At 43.0% G+C, this 23,752-nt stretch overlaps 3 protein-coding genes across 3 annotated transcripts in view; all 3 read right to left on the reverse strand.

Annotated features, from left to right (window-relative positions):
• Positions 1–4,702: 4,702 nt before the first annotated feature.
• On the reverse strand, positions 4,703–9,642 carry ttc19 (tetratricopeptide repeat domain 19). Its single transcript, XM_080458005.1, has 11 exons — positions 9,544–9,642; positions 8,955–9,106; positions 8,645–8,736; positions 8,385–8,495; positions 8,228–8,266; positions 7,077–7,133; positions 6,928–6,989; positions 6,755–6,849; positions 6,508–6,671; positions 6,116–6,278; positions 4,703–6,034 (listed from the first exon to the last, which is right to left on the reverse strand). Exons 1-11 carry the CDS (start codon positions 9,612–9,614, stop codon positions 5,865–5,867), a joined length of 1,176 nt encoding a protein of 391 aa, XP_080314131.1. The 5' UTR covers positions 9,615–9,642; the 3' UTR covers positions 4,703–5,864.
• A 531-nt stretch (positions 9,643–10,173) lies between these two features.
• LOC308107497 (uncharacterized protein) lies at positions 10,174–16,556 on the reverse strand. Its single transcript, XM_080459848.1, has 3 exons — positions 16,282–16,556; positions 14,864–15,017; positions 10,174–13,700 (listed from the first exon to the last, which is right to left on the reverse strand). The coding sequence occupies exons 1-3, from the start codon at positions 16,438–16,440 to the stop codon at positions 12,340–12,342; spliced, it is 1,674 nt and encodes a 557-aa protein (XP_080315974.1). The 5' UTR covers positions 16,441–16,556; the 3' UTR covers positions 10,174–12,339.
• Positions 16,557–18,376: 1,820 nt separating this feature from the next.
• LOC308106563 (retinal-specific phospholipid-transporting ATPase ABCA4-like) overlaps positions 18,377–23,752 on the reverse strand; it is a 39,436-nt gene continuing 34,060 nt past the window's right edge. Inside the window, exons 45-50 of the mRNA XM_080458386.1 lie at positions 23,389–23,530; positions 22,691–22,825; positions 22,259–22,362; positions 21,378–21,470; positions 20,244–20,493; positions 18,377–19,240 (exon numbers count right to left, since the gene is read on the reverse strand). Coding sequence (XP_080314512.1) covers positions 19,124–19,240; positions 20,244–20,493; positions 21,378–21,470; positions 22,259–22,362; positions 22,691–22,825; positions 23,389–23,530 — 841 coding nt within the window. The 3' untranslated portion in view covers positions 18,377–19,123. The remainder of the gene's footprint in view (positions 19,241–20,243; positions 20,494–21,377; positions 21,471–22,258; positions 22,363–22,690; positions 22,826–23,388; positions 23,531–23,752) is intronic.

Here is a 23,752-nt window from a genome sequence, read left to right on the forward strand (position 1 = left end):
GAGCCATTTTGCTACTCACATGTGTATTTTTCCCATAATGTAAAATTTTTCACCTGGTCGGTGGCATGTGCCAAGTTTGGCAACTTTTCCAGTATGCTTAGGCTCTCAAAAATGCGATTTTTTGATTATTTAATTTTTTTTATTTTTCTGAGCAGTTCTAATATGGTAGTACAACTCGGATCCTAAAATTCGTGGCGGGAAAAGGCTTCCCCCTGAACCTCCAAAGTGCTTCCTCTCTGTGAAGTCCTCCACAACACTTTAGAGAACCTCTGATTAAAAAACTAGTTCAGGTAACTTAAAAAGATCATATTGAGAGTCTGTCAGTCTTTAAGGTCTTCTCACTCACCCGGCAAATCACTGATAGTTGTCTGTTAAAATAGAAGAATTCGGCAGATTTTTTTTGACTAAATCTGATCAAACGCAGATAAGAAAAGGTTCAGGTTTCCACGTTATTTGTCCGGTTTAAGCAAATGTTTAAATCTGATTACACAAGAGCTCCGTTGCTTTTCCTAAGACTTTGTTGGATATTTGAGCCCTGATAAAAAAACAAACAAAAAAAAAGAGGCTTGCAGGAGGCCTCCAGGTTTTTCTCCATCTGTCTGCAGACTGTCTCACCTCAAAGCTGATCTCAGTGTGGCCTGCTGAAAGCAACAGGTTGGATGCAAATGTTTCAAAAATCAGTAATGATGTGAGAAATGTAGCTGGACCATGCTGCCGAGCTTCAGCCGGTCTGGGTTCACTCTCAATGTCAGTGCGTGTCCGTGTGTGTGTGCGTGCGTGCACATGAGAGTGTGTGCATGCGTGCGTGTGTGTGTTTGTTTGTGTGTGTGTGTGTGTGTGTGTGTGTGAGTGTGGAACAGGAAGAGAGTTGGACCTACCTCAGTGTCCTTGCAGCCCTGAAAGAGAGAGATTATAATGCAAAGACTGAAACCAACAGAGAGAGAACGGACACGGGGGGGTACAGGGGGAGACAGGGGAGAGGTGGGGGACGGGGGAGACATGGAGGGGTGGAGGGGGGTGGAGGAAGTGAGAAGAAAGAGGGGATGAAAAGGGGAGAAAGGAGAAAGCAGGAGGGAGCAGAGAGAGGAGACAGAGACAGAGTGAACGAGGAAAGGTCCAACTCTCTACAGAAACCTGAAGGTCACCATGGCAACCAAAGTGTCCGTCAAGGTTTGGTCCCACCTCTTGGCTGGACACACGCACACACACACACACACACACACACACACACACACATACACACACACACACACACTCAGTAGACTGACGGGTAAACGTCAGCCTGGCCCCCGTGATGTCATCAGTGATGTCACACAACCAGGTATCTCACTGCAGCCACGGTCTGAATTTTGGTTTGTTTGTTGACAGAGTTGATCATCATCGTCATCGTCATCATCATCATCATCATCATCATCATCATCATCATCATCATCATCATCAGAGAGGAACCAGTAAGTCATGAAGACGACGAATGGAGCAAACTTTAGAAATGTCTGGTGTGTCTCAGGGCTCGGTGTGAGTTTCTCTTCTGTTTGAACTCTTAAAAATCTCCCTTTTTCATTCTCACTTGAATAAAGTTCATATCAGATGTGGGAAAGCAACACGTTACAAGAACCTTCCTCCCTGCGATTCACTTATCGGTAGAATTTCTAAATGGGGCGGATTAAGTTAGATTGAGTTTTAGTTTCTTTATTCTTAGTCTCTCTGTTATTTGGAGCACAAGTCTACCAACATGCGGGTCCTGATTCCGAAAATGTTGACTTTACAATATGACGGAAAATCTTCATTTTAAATTTGTTGGATTCATTAAAACTGCATTGAAACTGCGAGAGGAGCGATTTACAAGCACATAGGTGAATTCGAAACAGGTCACTGAGATGACTGGATATAAAATTTGCATTTTCGAGATGCAGAGTCACTCAGAAGTTTAGATATTTATCAGTAAGTGGAAAACCATGTCAAAGAATTTTGGAACAATTTCAGAAAATTGTTACCTACACCTGCTATATATCCCACTATATACGATATAATACGAGCAAATGATTCAGGGAAAGTAGAAAAAACCGTGAAGTCTGATGGTTTTCTTGTGGCCTGAAGCAGCACTTTAATAGTGAAAGAATTATTTCTGCATTGAAATCCACTGCATGGATCCTTTTCTTTTTCTTTTCATTCAAGCTGTGATACTTTAATTTATTGTTATATTTGTTTGCCATTTTAGTTTATAAATCGTGATAATGAAAAATACATCATCTCATCATAATTGATATCTAATAGTTATTACTACAACTTTAAGTTTCAAATTGCTTGAGATTTTTTGATTCATTTATTATTTGAGAAGAAATAAGCGACGACGTGCCTCCAGGCTGCAGTAAGCAGTAGCATGTTGGAGTGATTGGTGATCGGTGATCGGTGATCAATGATCAATGATCAATGATCAATGATTCAGGTTCAGATGAAACTTGGAGAAGTTCAATCACTGATGCATCAGATCACAGAGACATGAGACGCGTCTGACTCCTGACTCCAATAAACACTTTTTGTGATGGTGACATTTTGATTCAGGTATCATCACTGTCTGACCTGTGACTGTGTGTGTCAGTGTGTGTGTGTGTGTGTGTGTGTGTGTGTGTGTGTGTGTGTGTGTGCGTGTGTTCATATCTACCTGGTCAGTGTTGCAATTCGTCGTCTTCCAGAAACGAAAGAAAAGAGGCCATCTGCAGCTGCTTTTATATATATGTGTGTGTGTGTGTGTGTGTGTGTGTGTGTGCCTAATTAGTCTGCTAGCACAACAACAATTATCCTTATTCCCACTATTTAACTACCGTGTGGTGGTGTGTGTGTGTGTGTGTGTGTGTGTGTGTGTGTGTGTGTGTGTGTGTGTGTACGTATGTTATCATGTTTAGATATATGAGTGTTTATACAATCAACATCATCTTCTCATAATATGAGTTTCACACAAGTCTCACTCACACCTTCCCCACCTCCTTTCATCCTCCTCCTCCTCCCCCTCCTCCTCCACCTTCTCCTCATCCTCCTCCTTCTATCCTTCTCCCCCTCCTCATCCTCCTTCTCCTCATCCTCCCCTCACAGTCCTTCCTCTTTTACCTCTCACTTTCACGCTCTTCTCATCGTCTCACCTTCTCCCTTCTTCCTTCTCCAGCTCCTTCTCTCCTCCTTTACCTCCTTTTCCTCGTCCCTCTACACACAAACACAAAACGTTCCTCCGTCTGTGTGTGTGTGTGTGTGTGTGTGTGTGTGTGTGTGTGTGTGTGTGTGTGTGTGTGTGTCTGTGTGTTTGTGTGTGTGTTCTCGTTTTGTGTGCAGTTAATCCTCTGTTGTTGCAGATTTCACTTTGTGTGTGTGCAGATTGTTTACTGTCGTCACAAAGCTTTTCTTCCGACCTGTTCTGTAAACACAACAGGAAGTCCACCTGCATCACACGCTGTGGGAACCTGCAGCGCGCACACACACACACACACACACACACACACACACACACACACACACACACACACACACACACACACACACACACACACACACACACACACACACACACACACGATGTCCTCTTTACATGGAAATGACAGAAATTCTGAAAACGGTGTAGTTACCAAGTTGGACCACTAGTGGGTGCTGTTGGTTGATTTCGTAATGAAACCACACACTCACGCTATAAACATTAACAATGGCGAGTATACGGATATTTGTTTGAACAGACGATCAAGTTGGATTGTTATTCACTCTCGACGATAAAACTACCAAGTCCCAGGAGAAAATGGAGTGAGAGTTCTGACACATTGAGCATGAGCAGCATGGCCGTCTACTGAGCATGTGCAGAAGAACTGTTTACTACGACCGTGTTGTAGCAGCCGGACCGTTTCCGGAAAGTTGTGTTTTCCACCTGTTTCCATGGAGACAGAGTAGAAGAGTTGTTCCAAAACTTCCACCATGGAAAGTTTTTCAATTTCCCTTGAAAGCGTTGTTGTGTCAGTGTATGGCCTCGGTTCCCTTGCTAGTTCTATTTTTTATTTTTAATGTCCAATAGCCTGACAGCACATGTTAAACCTCAGATCGAGGGAGGGGACGTGTTTGCAGTGGAAGAGGTGGGGAAAATTTATCAAACAAAATCAACTAAGCAGTTGTCAGAAATATCAGAACTACGTTTGATTACAAAGATCATGTTGAGTTTCTCTTTGTTCAACGGTTCATTCTAATACATGTTGTTCAAATAACATGTTTAAAAGGGAATTCAATCTACTTAATCTGAATAGATGGAATAGATGTGTGACATGATTAAAGTTTTTTGGAGTGTACCTTTACTGTACACTGTGTGTGTGAATTCTTTTGTAAATTATTGCTTAGAAATCGAACTTCAAACATCAATTCTGAAGCTCAGACGGATACGATGCGAACGGATATCAGAATGATCAATGTTGGAGTTTGCGGCTGCAGCCAGAAGGTGAATATAAAGACGCAAAGACCTTTTGTCTTCATCATGTGAGGCTTCCTCATTTCTTGTAGTAAGATTGTTCAAAATCTGGAGCAAATAACTGAAAAAAAAAAAATCGAATCTAAAAGTTTTAACTTGGTGCAGAGAGGTTAGGCTACAGAATGACAGAGACGATATTCAAATGGTTTGAGATACACAACAAATCAGCTCTGACAAGTCGCTGCTAAACTTAAAAAAAAACAAAAAAACAACTGCTGACAGGTGAACTTTATTTGTTGGCAAAGAAACGCAACAGCTTTGATTTTCACTGAACTCCAAACTCCCTTTTGTTCACGGGGCCACTCAGTGTGAACTTTGAACACTATTCTTGTGGAAGAAATCATTTAAATTTGAAATTAATATGATCAATTGGAAGAGTTTCAAGGCAAAAGGTGGAAGAAAAGAAAAGTGCTGACATTGCAGCATCTTTACACTGGAATCTAAACAAAAAAGGTCATCGGCGCAGATCATTCCTAATTTTCTCAGAGGCTTTTTTTTTTTTTTTTTTTTAATCTCCCAATCAGACGGAGCCGATCATTTTTTATCTTCTACCCCAAACAGAGGCCGATTAACCAGCGCTACCGACTGATGTCCTGTTGACACTGGGCTGTGTTCAGTGTCAACAGGAGAGAAAGAAGAGAGAAACAGCAGACACAATACAGCTGATGGAGGTTTTGCTACACACACCTTGAATGTCTGCTTTGTTGAAAATCATCCATTAAAGGATAAAAGACGAGTTTGCGGGAAAACAAAGAGCACAATGAAATGTCTAGCGGGGGGGATCTGACTCCATGTCGGCGGTGTGTGATAGTTATATTATTACAGATAACAAAAGCAAATAAATAAGTAAAGAGATATCACCACCCATCTGGGTGGAGTTTACATGTTCTCCCTTTTGTTTCTTTCCACAATCCAAATGCAGGCCTGACCTTGACCTTTGACCCTGGACTTATCATGCGACGGTGTGTTTTCTTGTTGTCAAGGCGAGACGTAAAGACGAGGAACAAAGACAGAAAATAGTTTATTACATGTGCACTTCAAACATGGAGATGAGTCCCGACGTGAACACGCAGCAGTGTGAAGGTGCCCGTCCTGCCTGGATGCCACTGTGGGACGACGCTTTGGTTCATGACAATGACAGTTCTGGATAGAACGAACACAGGCTGCTTAATCTCAAGTCTCTCGTCGTCACAGTCATGGAGATTCACACTCACACACTCACGCTTCTGAACAGATTTACAGGTTTGCTCCTGGTGGACGTCCAAACACCCGATAATCAGTCACAACACTGGGACGAGGAGGCCAGAGGGGAAGAGGACGGTCACAGGAAGACAGACTGACACCATGGAGCCGCCCCCGTCTGTTTCAGTTCCTACGAGTCATCCACCTGCTCCCCCTTCTTCTCCTCCTTCTTCTCCTGGCTCCTCCTCGTCGTCACCTCCTTCAGCCCCTCGTGAATCCGCTCCACCGCCTCCACGTCCCCGACCCGCTGAGCCAAGCTCAGGGCTTCCTGGTAGACCCGCACGGAGTCGTCCAGCCGGCCTGGCGGGCAGAATGAGACGGGCGTCAGACCCAGGCGGGTGACCCCGGACGTGTGACCTGTGACCTCGGACCTCCGCTCACCTGTGTGCAGCAGGATCCCTGCCAGGTTGAGGAGCAGCACATGCTGATCGGGGTGTCCCGCCGAGCGGCTCAGATCCACCGCCTGCTCCACCAGTGCCAGGGCGTCGTCATGGCGACCCTGCAGATCCAAGATGGTGGCCAGGTCGCTCATCAGCACCAGAGTCTATCGGGAGAGACGGAGAGTCGACTCAAGAAGTTCTTCACCAGGTGAGTCGCTGGATGTGGACAAGTCATTAACTGCACCTGTCTCTACCTGTGTGTGTCTCTACCTGTGGGCAGCTCTCTAGTTTATGTCTCTAAACATGTGTGTGTGTGTGTGTGTGTGTGTGTGTGTGTGTGTGTGTGTGTGTGTGTGTGTGTGTGTGTGTGTGTGTGTGTGTGTGTGTGTGTACCTGTGGGTGTGTCTCGCCCTGCTCCTGGCGGCAGATGTCCAGGGCGTTCTGGTAGTCCTGTCTCGCGTGGTTCATGTGCCGCGTTGAGGCTCGGTATCGAGCTCTGGAGTCCAAACACAGACCCAGCAGGAGGCGAGTCTCCTTCCTCAGAGCCTCTCCTTCTTCTGAGAAGCACAACAACAACAACAACAACAAACAAGCTTCCACACCTATCTCAGCATCCCACCGGCCCGCCTCTGTGTCTCACCTGTCTGCTCCTCTGCTGGAAGCTCCTTGTGTTTCTCCAGTTTGTCCTCCAGAGACTCCGCACAGAACCGGAAACCGTGTTCTGCCAGCTCAGTCCTGAAAGCAGACGGAGGACGGTCAGCGAGCTCGGACCCCCTGCTGTCTTTTAGCCGGTGGCTTCAGTCTGTCTCTCACTTGTTCTGCTCTGCGTAGATGGTCGCCAGCTTCAGAGACATCTCAATGACGGCGTTGTCATCCTGGAAGGAGACGGGAAGTGAGACAGGAAGTGAGACGAGTGGATCCTCGCTGACGAGGTTTTATACAGAACGGCAGGAGAAACTGACCTGTGGAGTTCCTCCTGCTAACATGAAGCTCATTGCAGCTTTGAAGAGTTTCTCTGCCTGAGATGAAGAGCGGGAGGAGAGAGAGAGAGAGAGAGAGAGAGATAGAATATGTTTGGGGAAAATGCTTCAAGTAACAAAAGACCTTCATTTACATTACATTTTATTCATATGGTGCCAAACAGTCACATCACATCATCATTTTCATCGCAGACTCAGACAAGATGAACAAAAACTAGAGAAAACACAAAGAAGACGACAAAAATAATCTGCTGAAAACAGAGAAAAATTAATTCTAATGACTTTATTAGTTATTTGGAATTAAATTGGAAGTCAGTTATTGTGTAATAAATAATTAGCATTATTACAGTAGTACAAAGATCACGTACAATCTCAGGCTGGTTCGGCTTCCCAGCAGGAGTATTTATATTGTTAGAGAGGAAATCACACTAAAAATACATTTTCAGAACTGAACTTACTGTTGTGGCCGAAGAAATTAAAACTTGATGGTTGAAGCTCTTCTGAGCAACTAATTAGAAAGACAACTGACAAAGCTCAAGTGAACGGCTGCTGTAACTCACATCTACATGTATCACTGAATCATTAAATACTAACACTAGCACTACTACTACTAATACTAATATTACATTACACTTGTTTGGTGTTTTGTAAGGTACTCAAACTAGAAAATAGAGGATAAGGAGAACAAGTGAGTGAGTTTTTGTGTTGAAAATTCAGTCATGGATGGATTTGATGACTGTTTTTGGTCCAATAATTAATAATTAATTCAGTTTAATGAAGCAGGATGTCAAGTGAAGTCAGAGTTGAGTTGGTGGCGGTGGAGATTGTCTTGGACATCATGGCGGTTCATTTCCATGCGACCAAAGGGAAATAGTTACAGTATACAGAGGAGGGCTTTGTACTATATACACAGAATATATGAAGTTAGATATTAAATTCTAAATAAATATTAATGAAAGATCAGTCTTGCCGGGCTATTATCTAAAAATATGAGCAGAAAAAGCAGGTTTTGTCTGGACCACTGTGACACAAACCGGAGTAGAAACCTCGATTCAGTTCCTGTTTCCACCTGCAGGTGTCCCTGTTTGCCCTCTCTGCCTTAGCAACAGGCTCTGGGTTCACATGATACTCACATTGTCCAGCTGACCTTGAACATAAGCCAGATTGGCCATCTGAGGAGGAGAGAGAAACATCTTCAATGATCCAGGTGTGCGTTGATGTGTGGTGACACACCAGCAGGAGGCGCAGCGGTGCCCGAGTCTGCTGAACAAGAAGACTGGGGGCATTTACCATGCTGTAGGTGTAAATGATGGCCTGGTTGTTGTGGGTCTGATGTGCCAGAGCAATGGCCTGATGCAGGAACCCAGAGGCTGCATCCAGCTGCTCGCGATACACACTGAGCTGAGACACACACACACACACACACACACACACACACACACACACACACACACACACACACACACACACACACACACACACACACACACACACACAGTCAGGACCGTGGCTGACAACCACAGACGCAGTCCACTTAGTTGTCATGGTACCTTGGCCTTCTTCAGCAGCAGGATTATCTCGTCCTCCTTCCTCTGAGCTTCATCTCGCTGGTTTTCTGCAGAATTCCCAAACAGGGAAAAAGCTGCGGATGGAAACACATGAAACAAGCTTTAAAATGGACTTTAGATTTCTCGGTCAGTTTGGTGTGCGGTGTAAAGATACTGGTGTCATCTTCCTTTACATTCTCTAACGGTTGTCATCTTGTACTAAAACGTCTTGTATTGTGTTTATAAGCTTGTATTGGTGAGAGGAGACGAGCAAAACGACCCAGTGATTGTACCACGGAGCGAGTGAACCCACCGAGGGCAGCCAGTAGTAGTTTCCCTCCACCCCTCTGCTGGTGCTGGACGTTTGTGTGGCTGAATCTCTGTGCGCTGACCCAGCATGCTGATTTCTCTGCCACCGTGACCTCTGAGGTCAAAGAGGAGCTGAGGCCCCTGTCGGCTCTCACACTGCAGAAAACACACCAGCACAGGGCTGTTATAGGAGCAAACTCAGGTTCTGCAACCACATTCATGTGATCTGGAGTGTCTCTGTCCTTTCTGTCCTTTCTCCACAGCCAAAAAGCCTCCATTACACTCCGTAGTCATTTCAAACGCAGCATAAAAGAACCTGGGTTAAGAAAGACGAGCCTGTAAGTCTAAACTGAGAGCAAATAAAGATAGAACAGCAGCGATAATTGAGGTGAAGGAGAGCACACACTAAGGATATTACTCTTGTACATATTGTGTTATACACTCATAAAGCTCATTTTAATACACTTGAATGGATCTAAATATAACTCATTAATCTGACGGAGAAAAACGTGAATAAAAATCTGCTTATTTCTTCTATATTTATTTCCAATTGAAACGGTGGAATCATGAATGAACGTCCGGTTCGTGCTGACCTGCTTCCAGCTGCCAAACAGCGGCTCCAGACCCGCCGGAGGACGGCACGGAGCGTGCAGGAGGCCGCCATCTTTAATGTTTACATAACGAGCGGAAGTGACGTAAATCCCAGGCACGTCTTCAAAATAAGAGAGGCGACAATTAATTATTTTGCATCGTTAGAATTAATAACATTTAGATTTATTTTATATAAACTCAATTTACAGTGACAAGGATAAGCCCTTATTACAAGCCTATTGATAATTTAATCATCCTTAAAATGTTGGTTTAGTCTGTACTCATTTAAAATAAGATTTAACTTTGATAATTCTTGCTCAGATTAATACAATTATAACATCTGATCTTATGAATATAACCAAATATTTTCTATTGTTGAATTGATCTTATTAGAATAAGTACATGAAGAACAAAAGAAAAAACAATCAACTTTGTATGATCAAAGTAACATATGCAGATGTTTCACTGAATTTTTTCACTGAACTGCTTTGTTGTCATTAGTCCTTTTTAAGTTTAACGTTTGAACTTCTTGGTGAGGTTATAAAGACTAAATTTTACAATTAAAAAAAAAAGGAAACAATCTCTCATAGCATACATCAGCTGTTAGAAACAAAAAGTACCAATATATGTACACAATTTGGCTTTTATTGTGGAATAAAACATTGAGTTATTTTCCAAAGCAATCAGAACTTTCTTAGAATAATGATTCTGATTGAACATGTCAGTCGTATTCATGAGCAACTGGACCATCATCAGAACATGTTAACATCACATCTTCATGAGCTGCAGTTCAGCAGGTGACCAGCAGGGGAAAATATCATGAAACTGATACAAAACAAAATAAAAAAATCTCAGACACAGTTTCCTCAACTTGATCTGCCCTGGAAACCCGGTTGGTTGTGAGAGCGCACGATGTCCTGTCATGCTCAGATTGGGCAGGGGGGCGATCGCAGGCTCTGGAAGGCCAATCAGGTTTCTCATACAGATCACGCAGCAATAACATTACTTTTCCCGTTTGATTGTATATTTGAAAAAAGCAACCTAAAGGCAACACTGTAACACCGCTGTATGTCTGACCACATAAACCCGCACGTGCAACATCAAAACTGATTATACGAACGTGCCATCTTGGGATCCTTATAGCTGCACAAGTTCAGGATAACGACCTCAGGAGCCTTTTATTACTTCACCAGAAACACCAAAGCAGCTCAGCTTTCTGAGCCCTGAGGCGTCTCGGAAAAACAGTCTTTGCTCCACTCATCAGTGCTACATCATCAAATACGCCGCCTCATTTATAAACAATGTCTACGCAGAAAACGAGGCCTGAAAATCTGGATCGGCCCGTGCAAATGTTGAAACTCCAGCTTTCACAAATCTACTCGGTGAAACGTGAAGCTGAAGCTGGAAGGGAAAAGTTCAAAGTTGAGTTTATCGCCTCACTTGCTTATCCAGCTTCAATAAACACTATAAAACATAAACCTGAAATCTAAAAAAAAAAAAAGAAAAGAAATAAAAAAAAAGAAATCTCAAGTCATACTGTGATGAGTTTAGATAAAAAATGGTGGAAATTATGGAATTACACAAGTTATTTTAATGAAACTAAACAAAAGTGATTGATCAGATTGGCAGTTTGAGAAATCCATTTTCAGCTTTGGTACAAACACCAACTTAAAGTATCCAACACAGTGTGTTTTCTTTCAAGGTCCTATCTTATACAGTTTTCCAACAATTTCACATCGGTGTCAGAGGTCCAACAACTTTCTATTCAAAGTATATTTCCCTCAAATCCTGGTCCTGAACTCCCTTCAGTCTAAAAGTCCCTCTGGTGAGCTCTACTGAGAACAGGTTGTTTCTGTGTATATGTTACTTAGCTTGATCGTACGCATTGTGACGCTCGCTCCTTCTAACTTTTATGTTGTTGTTTTTTTAATATCATACTGAATTTATTCAGTATACCAGTAAGGCAGAGTTCCACTAACAGAGAGAGGGGTTATTTCCCTGCATGACATCATGAAGGGAAAAATAAATCTCTGAATCGCCTGTATGAACACACATTTGCTAAAACGTGGAGCGAGCGAGTGAGTGAGATGACAGACTTTGTTCACTTCTAGAGCCTCAATCAGGCTATGGAGACACATTACTGCGTAGAAATTTGTATAAGATGGGCTCTTTAATAAGGCTCCTGGTGACCAAAGTAAGACACCTGCCAGCCAATCAGATTAAAACTGTCACAAACAGTCTCTGGTCATTTCTTTGTGTTAAAGCTTGGTGCGTATCACAGAAACACGACACGTTAACCTGCACGGCTTCCTCCAGACACGATGGAAGCCACCAGACATTCACAGTTCATCAGTCACTCGGAGAAACACACACAGAAGCACAACTGATCGGCGGGGAGGGAAAAGGGGGATTATGGTCAAATCATGAAAAATGGAAGTAAAACTGTTCGGATTTCAGTGTGTGTGTGTGTTTGTGTGTGTGTTTCTCCCACTTTTAAAATCACATTCAGTCAAGCCGTCACTTTAAAGCAGCAGATGTGTCAGTGAGCAGCTCCTGTTCGCAGTGCATCATGGGAAGTACAGATAATTCATTCATTAGTGTGATACTGGAGGGAAATAAATGAACGAATGGACTTCCGAACTCCCTCCGTCCAGATGTGTAGAGTTTTCCTTCGATGTCTCCAGGCACATGGAATCGACGGCAGATGGAGCCACCTTTCTAAACCACCACAGAAGAGATGACGCCGATCGAATCAACCAATGCGTGAAGCAGACGCGATGAAAGTCTTGCCGCCGCCGTCACTCGGCCGGCTGGTGGTCTGTGAACCTCTTCAGGTGGAGGCGCAGCGTTCCCCGGGTCTTGAAGGCCTTGCCGCAGCTGCAGGCGTGCGGCCGCTCGCCGGTGTGGTTCAGCTGGTGGAGGCGCAGCAGCGAGCTGGTGATGAAGAACTCGCCGCAGGTGGCGCAGTAGTGGCTCTTCTCGCCGGTGTGCTTGGCCCGCTGGTGGTTGAGCAGCGAGCCCGACGTGATGAAGCTCTGCCCGCAGTCCTGGCAGCTGAACGGCCGCTCGCCGGTGTGGATCCTCTCGTGCGCCCGCCACGAGTTGTGGTAGGAGAAGGACTTCTCGCAGTACGAGCACTGGTACAGCTTCTCCTTGGTGTGGCTCAGCCGGTGCATCTTCAGGTAGTGTGCGATGGTGAAGCTCTTGCCGCAGTCGTCGCAGGTGAACGGCTTCTTGCCCACGTGGAACAGCGTGATGTGCGACTTCAGGTGGGAGGACTGCGTGAAGCGCTTGCCGCAGGTGGTGCAGAGAAACGGCCGCTCCCCGGTGTGCGTCACCATGTGCGCCTTGAGGTGGGGGGACTGGGTGAACCTCTTGCCGCACTCGGCACACTTGTACGGCTTGAGGCCGGTGTGCGTGCGGTTGTGCAGCTTGAGGCCCTGCAGGCTGGAGAAGCACTTCCCGCACTCGGTGCAGTGGTAGTCCTTCAGGTCCTCGTGCGTGCGCTGGTGGCAGCGCATGCCGCTCAGCAGCTTGAAGCCCTTGCCGCAGGTGGGACACTTGTGGGGCTTGCGGTTGGAGTGAGTCACCTGGTGGAGCTTCAGACTCTGGGGGTTGCTGAAGGACTTGCTGCACTTGCCGCACGGCAGCTTCTTGGGGCTGCGGTGGGACTTGCAGTGGAAGTTGAAGCCCTGGTAGGACACGAACATCTTGTCGCAGACGCCGCAGCGGTAACACTTCTCCCCGTTGTGGATCTGCAGGTGGCCGTTGAGCTCCGCCTGCTCACTGAAGCCGTCCCCGCAGAACCAGCACTTGAAGGGCTTGATGCCCGAGTGCGTCCGGTGGTGCGTCTTCCAGTCCCTCTTCAGGGCGAAGGTCTTGTCGCAGTACGAGCACTGGTACGGCGCCTGGCGGTCGTGGATCTGCTGGTGGACGACCAGTCTCATCAAGGTGGGGAAGGTTTTCCCGCACTGCCAGCACTCGTTGGGATTCTTTCCTCTGTGGATCCGCAGATGAACCTCCAGGTGAGACATCTTGTAGAAACCCTGCTTACACTCGGGGCAGTAGACCATTTTCCTGCCCCAGTTGGTCGACAGCTGCTGCTGCTGCTGCTCCTGCTGCTGCTTCGACGTCTGCGCGAAGAGCTGAGGGTGGTCGCCTGCAGGGAGGAAGAGGTCAGAGAACAGAGAAGTCGTGATTAAAAGAGGCTCTGATGACGTGGACTCTTTTTACGTTGGTAAATAACTTTTTATAAAGTAACGCGTTATTGTAATCCAGCTAATTTTAGGTTGTAATGTGCAAAGATCATTTCTCTTATATTATGAATAAAACCAGTCGGGGAGTTTCTCATATCCTCACCTGAGCAGGGACTTAGTTCCATTTCAGCATTAGCGTCATCAAAGGTTACCGTCTCTGCTGAGCAGCAGCCGTTATTAAGGCCCGACGAACAAGTGAAAATTTAATGTCTTTTGCAGTTTTGTTTGCTGTGTCCATTTGGGCCAATAGTTGGCGCTGTTGGTTGTTTTTATAATGAAACCACACACACAACAATACGCCATAAACATTGACAACGGCGAGCACACAGACACACGAGGTCTTATTATGACCACAGCTCAGGCAGAAGAGTGTTTCATTCATCATGTGATGGTTTGTTGCTGCTTCTTCTCGTCTTTAGCTGATAAACCTGTGCCAACTTCAAGACCCTAGAGGATCTTCCTCCTAATGACGTAACTTCAGTTGAACTAATGAATGAATTTGGATTTTCTACATGTGCATTCAAAATAAAACATAGAAATATATATGAATCATTTTGAACAGAGGATGACACAAAAAAGTCATAAGACTTATTTCAATTGTGGTCCTCATAAAAAAATAGATAAATCAAATTAAATTAATTAAATAAAAAAACAAAAAAAATATGAAATAGTGACATTATAGTGAACAATTAAAAACGCAAAATTGTACAAAAGCACGGTATAAATTTTGAATAAATAGATAAATATAAACAAATCTATTAAACTAAATTATTTATCACAAATGGATATATAGATCCCAGTATAAGTTATCACAGATCGATTGATCTTAGAAAAAGAATAAAACAAAATGAAATGAGAAATATAAACTATGCATCACAATGAGTTGAAAAGTATTTGGGAATTAATTATTTTATTATAGTTTTTTGGGGATTTGTAACTTTTGCTTTGTATGGAGTAACACTAAAATACTACTAGTTACTTTCTGAAGTTACCTTTTGTTGTAGAAACTAGTAAAGCAACTGAACCTGCAAATCATAGGGTCTGGGGCTCTTGGCTGGCGTCTTACCCACGGTCAGGGAGTCCCGCCCTTCCAGCCACGAGCTGCAGTCGGTCAGATTGACCGACAGCTTCATGAGCAGCGGGTACGACTGGATCTCCACGTCCCCGTCGGGCTCCGGCTTGATCTGAACGCAGAGTTCGCCTCCTGCAGCGTGCTGAAACTGAAAGACATCAGGCTTTAAAATGGTGTCGTAACTTTGTTAAAATCATGAAATACTGGATTTAGTAGTAATCTGAAAAATGTTTATCCACACAGGCTGGATGGGGAGCTGAACAACAGTGGAATGTCTCCAACGTTGGTTTGGCTTTGTTGCTTTTGCTATTTTACAAGTTTAACTGTATCGGTCCTTCACTTCTGCACCTCGTGCCCGCGACACAACCCTTAACAAAACATTAACCAAAGTTAATCTTCCTGAAAAACGTCTTTGTGAAAATGACACAGTCATCCAGCGGGGCAGTTTTGTCTTGTGTCTTTTGACGCCACTTAGAAACGAGAAGAAAGCGTTACGAACTAAACTGAGAAGAGACTCACCACTGCCACCTACTGCACTAAAGTGGCACTGCTGAAATCAAACACACTGCACTTTTAAACCAGGGTTGCATGTATAAGGTGACCTTGTGATAAATTTAACTATTAAGTCGATGATCTCTAGAGCTTTGTTCTTCCAAATAACAGTGATCTTTCTCTTGCCCCAGTCAGTCTGTTGGCTTTCCTTGGTGTTCACACTTCTGAATCTTTGCTGTAGTCACCAGGTATTAATTTATTCACAATTTCTGTGACTTATCTGCCATTAATTGCACTTTAATTTTCCTGTCAGGTTGGATTTGCCGAGTATGAGGTGCATGGCAACAATTCAGTGCATTTCAGGGCTGCAACATAACAATAAGGAACTTATTAACTTTCCACTCACTCCAATTGTATGCAAAAATACTCAAAGGCAATGAGTACACCTATTGAAAGCAAGCTTCAGAATTCACAAAGAATAATATCTGATTGTTTTGAAATGAAAGAGATGCATCTATTGGTTTGGCCTTTGGGGCTGACTCTCCTGCTGGAGCCCTGAGCTGATGGAGTCTCACTCTCCACCAGACTCCATTCAGATTCCAGATGTTTCTCGCCGTGTGCCCTGCTGCGGCCGTACATGTGAGGACAGACACTCTCAGGTGAGACATCTGTTTCCCCTCTTTAAGTCGGCTCACTCAGATTGATCATAAACCTCCACTCCGCATTCCGCCACCGCTCCACATCTCTCCCACCATCGGTCCGGTCCAAACGCGCCGGACCCGCTCGCAGCATTTCCGCCGACGCGGGGTTCGGATCGGCCGCGGCCGATTGACGCCGAGTCGCGGGATTAGATCGCCCCGAGGGGTCGATGTGGAGCGGCGGGTGGCGGGGCTCAGGCTCGGCTCAGTATTTATACACACCGCGTTTTTCTGAATGGAGTCCGGCGCGTGTTCTCGCTCACATCCCGCGGCTAGCTGGGTTAGCTCGGCCGCGCTCAGGTCCGCGAGCGGCTCCTGCTTCAGGCAGGGAGGGGGGGTCACCGGCGGGGTCACCGGCGGGCTGCCGCTGGCGGTCTTCATCTCTCCGGTTCCGCCGCTGGACTGGTCGGTGTCGGTGGAGCTGACCGGAGGAGTACCGCAGCTGCGAGCTGGACCAGGCTCCGCTGTGGACTTCCGGGGGAAAGTTTCCCCTCGTGACCTCTGACCCCTCCCCCGGCCAGAAACCGAACACGTGGGGAAAAGTCCAAGAGATGCCAGTGGCTAAATATTGATGGAGACATTACAGATGATCCTCGAAACAATAGCAAATTATAGTTCAGATTTTTATACCAAACTATATGAATTAATGAATAATGAAGACTGAAGTTGGGCTCTCTTATAGAAACTAAATTAATTGACAGTGATTTCAAAGAACTTTGCAACAAACCACAGGAAGTTAAATTTGCAATTGAACCCTAATAAGTCTCCAGGCACAGATGGGATCACCTCTGAATTTTAGAATGCAATCAGAATTTTGACTCCAGCCCCCCCCCAAAGAATTTAACCAGTGGCTGCAAAGAGATTTATCATTGAGCTCTAGAATATTCCTGATTAAAGCTGAAGGAATTTCCTGACTTACATATGTTGATTTATCTCTCTATGTTAACAAAAAGGTCTCTAAAGACATTGATGTTATTCAACTTCATATGGAGAAACAAAAACCATTACACACAAAAAAAAAACTGTAATAATGAACTCATACGTGACCTTAACTTTTTTGACTTTTCCACCTTAAATAACACACTCAAAATATATTAGATAAAACAATTCATCAAGAAGCCATCTTCAATTTGGAATTTCATTCCAAAATGTATTTTCTCTAAATTGGGTGGCCTACATTTTCTTTTATTCTGTAATTATAATGTTGAATAAAGTCCCCTCGAATCGATCCAATTACCACAAACATGTTTTCTTACAACAATTAATAAAAAAAACGTAGATATAAATTGCTCTTTCTGTAAAGAACTCAATGAAAATATAGTTCATCTGTTTTGGTCTTGCATCTTTTCTGACAAGTTATGAGAAGATATTTGCACCTTGATCTCTGCCTGTATTGAGCCACACTTCTCCCTTTGCTTTGAACACGTATTGTTTGGCTTCATTGACTTCCTCTCTGTTTTATATCATTAATCTTATTATACTTTTAGCCAAATGGCATATTCACAAATGTCGACAAACCAATCAAAAACCACTTTTCTCTTTCTTTGTAAATGAGGCCGGGAACTATAGGAAAACTGACAGACAATCAAACAATATGAAAGGAATGAAGACTTTTGATTGATTTGCTTGTTTTAATGTTTTTGTTTTAATGTTTGTGTTTGATGTAATATTCTGAAGATTTGCCTCTGTGTTATTGCCCCCTGGCGGTCGTTGTACGGTATTGTTTTATGCTGTAAGAGCGAGAGAGAGAGAGAGAGAGAGAGAGAGAGAGAGAGAGAGAGAGAGAGAGAGAGAGAGAGAGAGAGAGAGAGAGAGAGACAGAGACAGAGACAGAGACAGAGACAGAGACAGAGACAGAGACAGAGACAGAGAGAGAGAGAGAGACAGATTCGCCTATCTATCTATCTATCTATCTATCTATCTATCTATCTATCTATCTATCTCTCTCTCTCTCTCTCTCTCTATATATATATACATATAGATAGATCTCTCTCTATCTATATATACATATAGATAGATAGATAGATAGATAGATAGATAGATATATATACACATATATGTATACACATCTATGTATGCACATATATAAAGCTGTGTAATCTATGTTTAAGTATGCCCACACACACACTGTACTTAAACACGTACACACCTCATATATCTAATTAACATGCCTGAAAATATCTCCCTATTCAGGCAGATAATCAGTTAAATAAATTCACATAAATACACAGAAGCCTTTCAACTCCTCTGGTCCGATAACCTTCTCGACAGCGTTGAGGTTTGCACGGTTAGTTAATAAGAGCACAGAACTCCACACGCACATTTTCAAACTTTGTTTTATTTGTGCTTGACGAGCGGACTGGAGAGAGCGTGTAGGTTAAAGCGACTTCAAGTACAAACCAGAGTTCCTCTTTCACTACATTTATCTAGGTGAGTTCTCCTTGAATTAATTCCATTTTTCTTTTTTTTCTTCTTCCTGATATTCCAGTCTGACACTGGGCGACGTGGCGATGTATGAAACACAGCAGACAAAGAAACGTTTTTTTTTTTTAAAATACAACAAAAAGACTGTGAAGCAAAAGTAAACATGTTTTAGCATTTGGACACGTCACATCCTGCCTCCGGGCGTATGTTAATGTCAACACGTTAAAAAAAAACAAGAGAGAGAAATACTAAATCTACTGTCCTTATTTACGCCTTATGTTTACAATATGTACATATTTATACAAATCAGTCAATCAAGAAAGCAGAAAGAAAGTTTTTTTCACACTTTAGAAAAATAACTCGCTGTATCAGCGTCGGTTTCTGATCTGTAACTTCAAACATAGAGTATTTCTGCGAGCCAAAGCAGTGAGACGGATTCTAATGATAACATGTAATCAACCTGATTCGCAGCTCGTTTGTTCTCGGCTGCAGAGCTTCACTCTCCTACGAGTCACTGTGGCGAGGTGACCGCCTCTCTTTCCTCTACTACTAACATCTTGGTTGTGTAAAAAAAACAAAAAAAAAACAACCTGTACTGCTGTGACGCTTTAGCGTTTGTGTCTCGCGGCTCGCGACTGTTTCACGTTTTCCTCTTCACCGGTGCGATCTTGAGGTCCTTCCTGCCGCCCGCCATCCGTCTGTTTGACGTGACGTCTTCGTCTTCTCCCGTCTGCTGCTTGGCAAAGTTGACAAACACCTGAACGGCAGACGAACACAGTTAGAATAGAGAAGCGTTGGGATTAAATTACTTTTACTTTTTCTAACCACTTTTCAGACGCATTCAACGAGATATGTGTTATATGTTTATTTCTATGTGTTTATACATAAGTACAGATGTCTGGATACATAGGTATGTGTACATTGGAGATGGTTTTATTTATTTTGTGTTCCTGTATTTTCATACAATATAAATTTATTAATTTATTCAAGAAGGGTTTTAAGCCACTGTATGTATGTATGTATGTATGTATGTATGTATGTATGTATGTATGTATGTATGTATAGATGTATAGATGTATCGCTGTATATATACATAGATATAGATAAATTCAAATTAGTAAACTAGATTTTGTATTTTTGTCAACATGTTTGGAATTATTTTTATTTTTAAACTGTATCCGATCGAATATGTTTGAAGTATAGTTGTACATTTCTAATAGACAGATCTTTAAGTTTTCTGCACATTAAAACACATAAGAGAAAAAGTTCAAGCTTTTTTTTATTTTATTTGATTGTCCTTATAATTAAATAATGCTAAAACGTATTAAATAATATTAATCTGATACCGCATTACTTTATTTCCTTGTCTTATAAGCTAAGATTTTAAAGAGTAACAGAAAAAAAATGCTTAAAATATTTCAGCTCGTGTGTAATAATATTTGAGATTTGTTTTGAGATCCACTTGTATTTGTTAAGTTGTACTCCTCTACATTGGAAAGAATGGGAGAGAATAATAGTGTAGTAAAAAAAAATAATTCTATATTGTGTCTTACGCATCATGATCTATGATTGATAAGTAAGCCTTTTCTGAATAGAATAGAATAAAATAGAAATACTTTAATAATGCCAAAGGGACAGTATCCTATATAAAAGTGATAAATCCTGCAATTCTCAGGATGAGACTGATCGTTAATTCCTATTAAGTGTCACCAGGACAAATCGCTCGCGGCGCCGTAACGTCGCCGGCGTTCTGTCTGTACCTGGTCCAGTGTTGTCTGGGAAACAGAGTAGTCTTCGATGCTGAGCCGGTCTTTGTTGGCGGCCACCAGCTGAAATATCCTGGCCAGGGAGGAGACGGCGATCTCGTACTGCAGCGTGTTGTAGTGCTTCTCCCTCTGGACGCAGCCGGGGAAGCTGCCCTCCATGAAGCTCTCCACCGGCTCCAGCTCGGGGGAGAAACCGGCCTTGGCTGCTTTGATTTTCATCGTGACGACGTACCCGTCACCGAATCTGGATCAAGGAGAAACAATGTATATATATATATATGTAATAATGTAGTACATTTGCAACTCATTATGTAATAATCTGCCGCATTTTGTAATAACTTGTTACATATTGCAACAGTTATTACAAAATGTGGGTGCGTCGAGCCGCGTTATGTAATAATGTAATAAATGTTTGTTTTTGTGTTTTTATGCTTTGTATCATATATGATAGTTACATAACATAAATCAGATTGCACGTGTTTTATGTCTTGCAAAACTTCAGTAAACCCATCATTTTTGTGTCGGTAATAATTAATTAGTGCAGCTTTTGTTTCTAGTTTGTGAACAAATTCTCTATTATAAAGAATACAGTCACTTTTGATTTAGGCCTGAGCAATAAAACACCCTACCAGTATTTTTTTTTTTATCTAATAAATCTTAAATTTCCAATTAAGGCATCAATTTTGATGATTTAATACATAATGCACCAAATTATTGCATTTTCGTAAAAAAGGAGAGCATTTTGTAATAACTTTCGCAATATGTAACAAGTTGTTACAAAATGCAGCAGATTATTACAAAAAGGCAGTAGATTATTACAAAATGTGGTGTTATTACATATTGAGTTGAGAATGTATTACATTACTACATATTGCACCGTTATTACATAATGCAGCACTACAAACCCTATTTTATTAATATTTTCCAAATCCACCCAAACAGCTCCTATACTTTGAGGCAGTAGACGTTTATTACGTCTGTATACTATGAAACAGAGAAAACTTAACAATTATATCACGTGAGAAATAAAGTGGACTGGAAGAAAATGTGTGTAGATGCAAAATTACGTTTCTTTTATTTTAATAAAGAGAACTAGCAAACTCCACACTTTGAACAAAAAACACTTACTTGTATTTGAGATGCTGGATGGTGCCCAGACACTTGAAGGTCCCATTGACCATGATGGCCAGCCGAGTACACAGAGCCTCGCACTCCTCCATACTGGTAAACCAAAAAAGAAGAATAATCCATCTTTATTATTAATACATCATCAGGCTGTACACCAATCTAGCTGTGATCGCAGTACATGAATATGAATGAATATTTTTATTTTAGTGTCACGCACACATGGGCTTATATGACACTATAAACATCAATAGGAAGATGACAGTCATGATATTTGTTCAGTATGACTTAAACATTTCATTAAAGCTTTCAGTCTCATTGTCGATGGTTTTTTCACATATCTTGAAAAAAAAAAAATCATATCACCTTGTGCCAACCAAAAGAGATCAGGATTATTATGTTCAGTTCCTTCAAACAAAGTAATTCTTAAATCATGATGCAGTGGACGATAGCACATGAAATTAAATTCATCCTCCAACAATCATAAATTAGAAACATCTTCTCTTCAGAGGCCCCTTCTGTAATGACCCACCTCCACCTCTAGGGGCAGCACTCCTGCTCTGAGACCACTGAGACCTCTGTCCTCTTTTTAAATTAGTTACCGTTGAGCTCTGTGGAAAAAAACCTTTAAACTGAACGTAACTTCTCAATCTAGGCTTATTTAACAGTTCCAGCTCCCACTGCTCTTTGGAATTATCAAATAATATCTGCCCGTGGTTTGTTATTTGACACCGTAAATTATTCAAAAACAGTGATTGTAAATTCATTTTTATAAATATTTGAAGGACCTCATGAGATCAAGGGTTATTTATGGTGTGTTTGTTCAGCTGCAGCGGGGGGCGGAGTGTGTGCAGTGGACTGTGTTGGATCGTCGGTTGCTGAACCTGTGTGACGTCAGGACCACGGCCCGGCCGTCTTGGATGACGCTCATGATGGCGTTCCAGAGGAAGCGCCGCGAGTGCGGGTCCATCCCCGTCGTGGGCTCGTCCTGAAAACACACACACACACACACACAAGTTTAACTCTGAGGACAATCACAGCAATAAAGATGCACTTTTGACAATATATCTGATGTCTGCAGTCATTTTTAAGTGGGTTCAGGACTTTTTTTAAAAAATTGAATCGAAACTCGAATCTTTCATAAAAAAAAATTGTTGATTTTTTTGTTTTGTTTTTGGCCAAATCACCTAATTTAAACTGCACAGCACAGTTTCTTGCCAGTGTATAAATCATTCAGTGTCGGGCTTGACTGAACCCATGTGGCTTCCAAGTCTGGAACCTAAGACAATGGAGCCGGCAGCCGTCGGCTCGCTCACCAGGAGCACCAGGGCCGGGCAGCCAATCATGGCGATCGCGGTGGAGAGCTTGCGCTTGTTGCCGCCGCTGTACGTCCCCGCGCAGCGGCCGGCGTATTCAGCCAGCCCCAGCTTCTGGATGCCCCACTCCGCCACCTACAGGGAGAGGAGAGGACGCGTTTCAGTCTTTCACAATCAAGATCCCCGCCGTGAACAAAGTAAATCCGTGAATTCAAGGGGCAAATCTACGGAATAAGGAGTATTAGAGCCATTGAAGAAAAAAATAAATCATAGGTTAAAAAAAATATATATATTTTTTTTTTTGGGGAGGTAAAAATAGAAAATGGAGACGTCTGTCCATCCATCATCAGTTGCCCGTGGATGTGAAATCACATTAAATCACTTAATTCCAACTATATAAAATTGCTTACTGCTTATGGACATCTGACTTTACACAGGATTCCCTTATTTAACAGTAATAATAATAATAATAATACATTTCGTTAAATCAACTGCAATGCATTTTGTAGAAGCAGTCAAACGTGCTGGCGACTGGATGGACGGACGTTTCCACTTTGTATAAAAAAAAAAATGTATCATGAAAATCATCAAAACAACTCGAGTTCTGGGTCTTCGTCAGGTCGTCGTTGTCATTCGGGCGACAGAGCGAAACGCCCGTGGACAAGTTGGATATGCAAAGCGGCTTGAGATGTACTCACTCTGGGAATCTCTGCCTCAGGTACGCCTCGGAGTCGGGCGTACAGGTAGAGATGCTCCCTGCCAGTCAGGAGCTCGTCGATGGCGTCAAACTGAGGGCAGTAGCCCATGTTCTGGTGCACGTCCAGGATCTCCGACAGGATGCTGCGAGATGAGACGGAAACAGCCGCTCACTGCCGCGCTGACAAAACGCCCAAACACGTAATGACGTGTCCCGGGTCGGAGGTTTAAACAGACGACGTAAACCCGCACCAACCCACCCGGGTCAAATCCCCAACTGGTAATCCGTCAACAAGGTCAACATACGGAGAAACACTTAGATTAAATCTAGATTCACCACTTCACCTCAAACACTTGTTTTTAAAC

Source organism: Lipophrys pholis, assembly GCF_963383615.2.
Source record: "Lipophrys pholis genome assembly, chromosome: 1".
NCBI classification, from domain to species: domain Eukaryota; kingdom Metazoa; phylum Chordata; class Actinopteri; order Blenniiformes; family Blenniidae; genus Lipophrys; species Lipophrys pholis.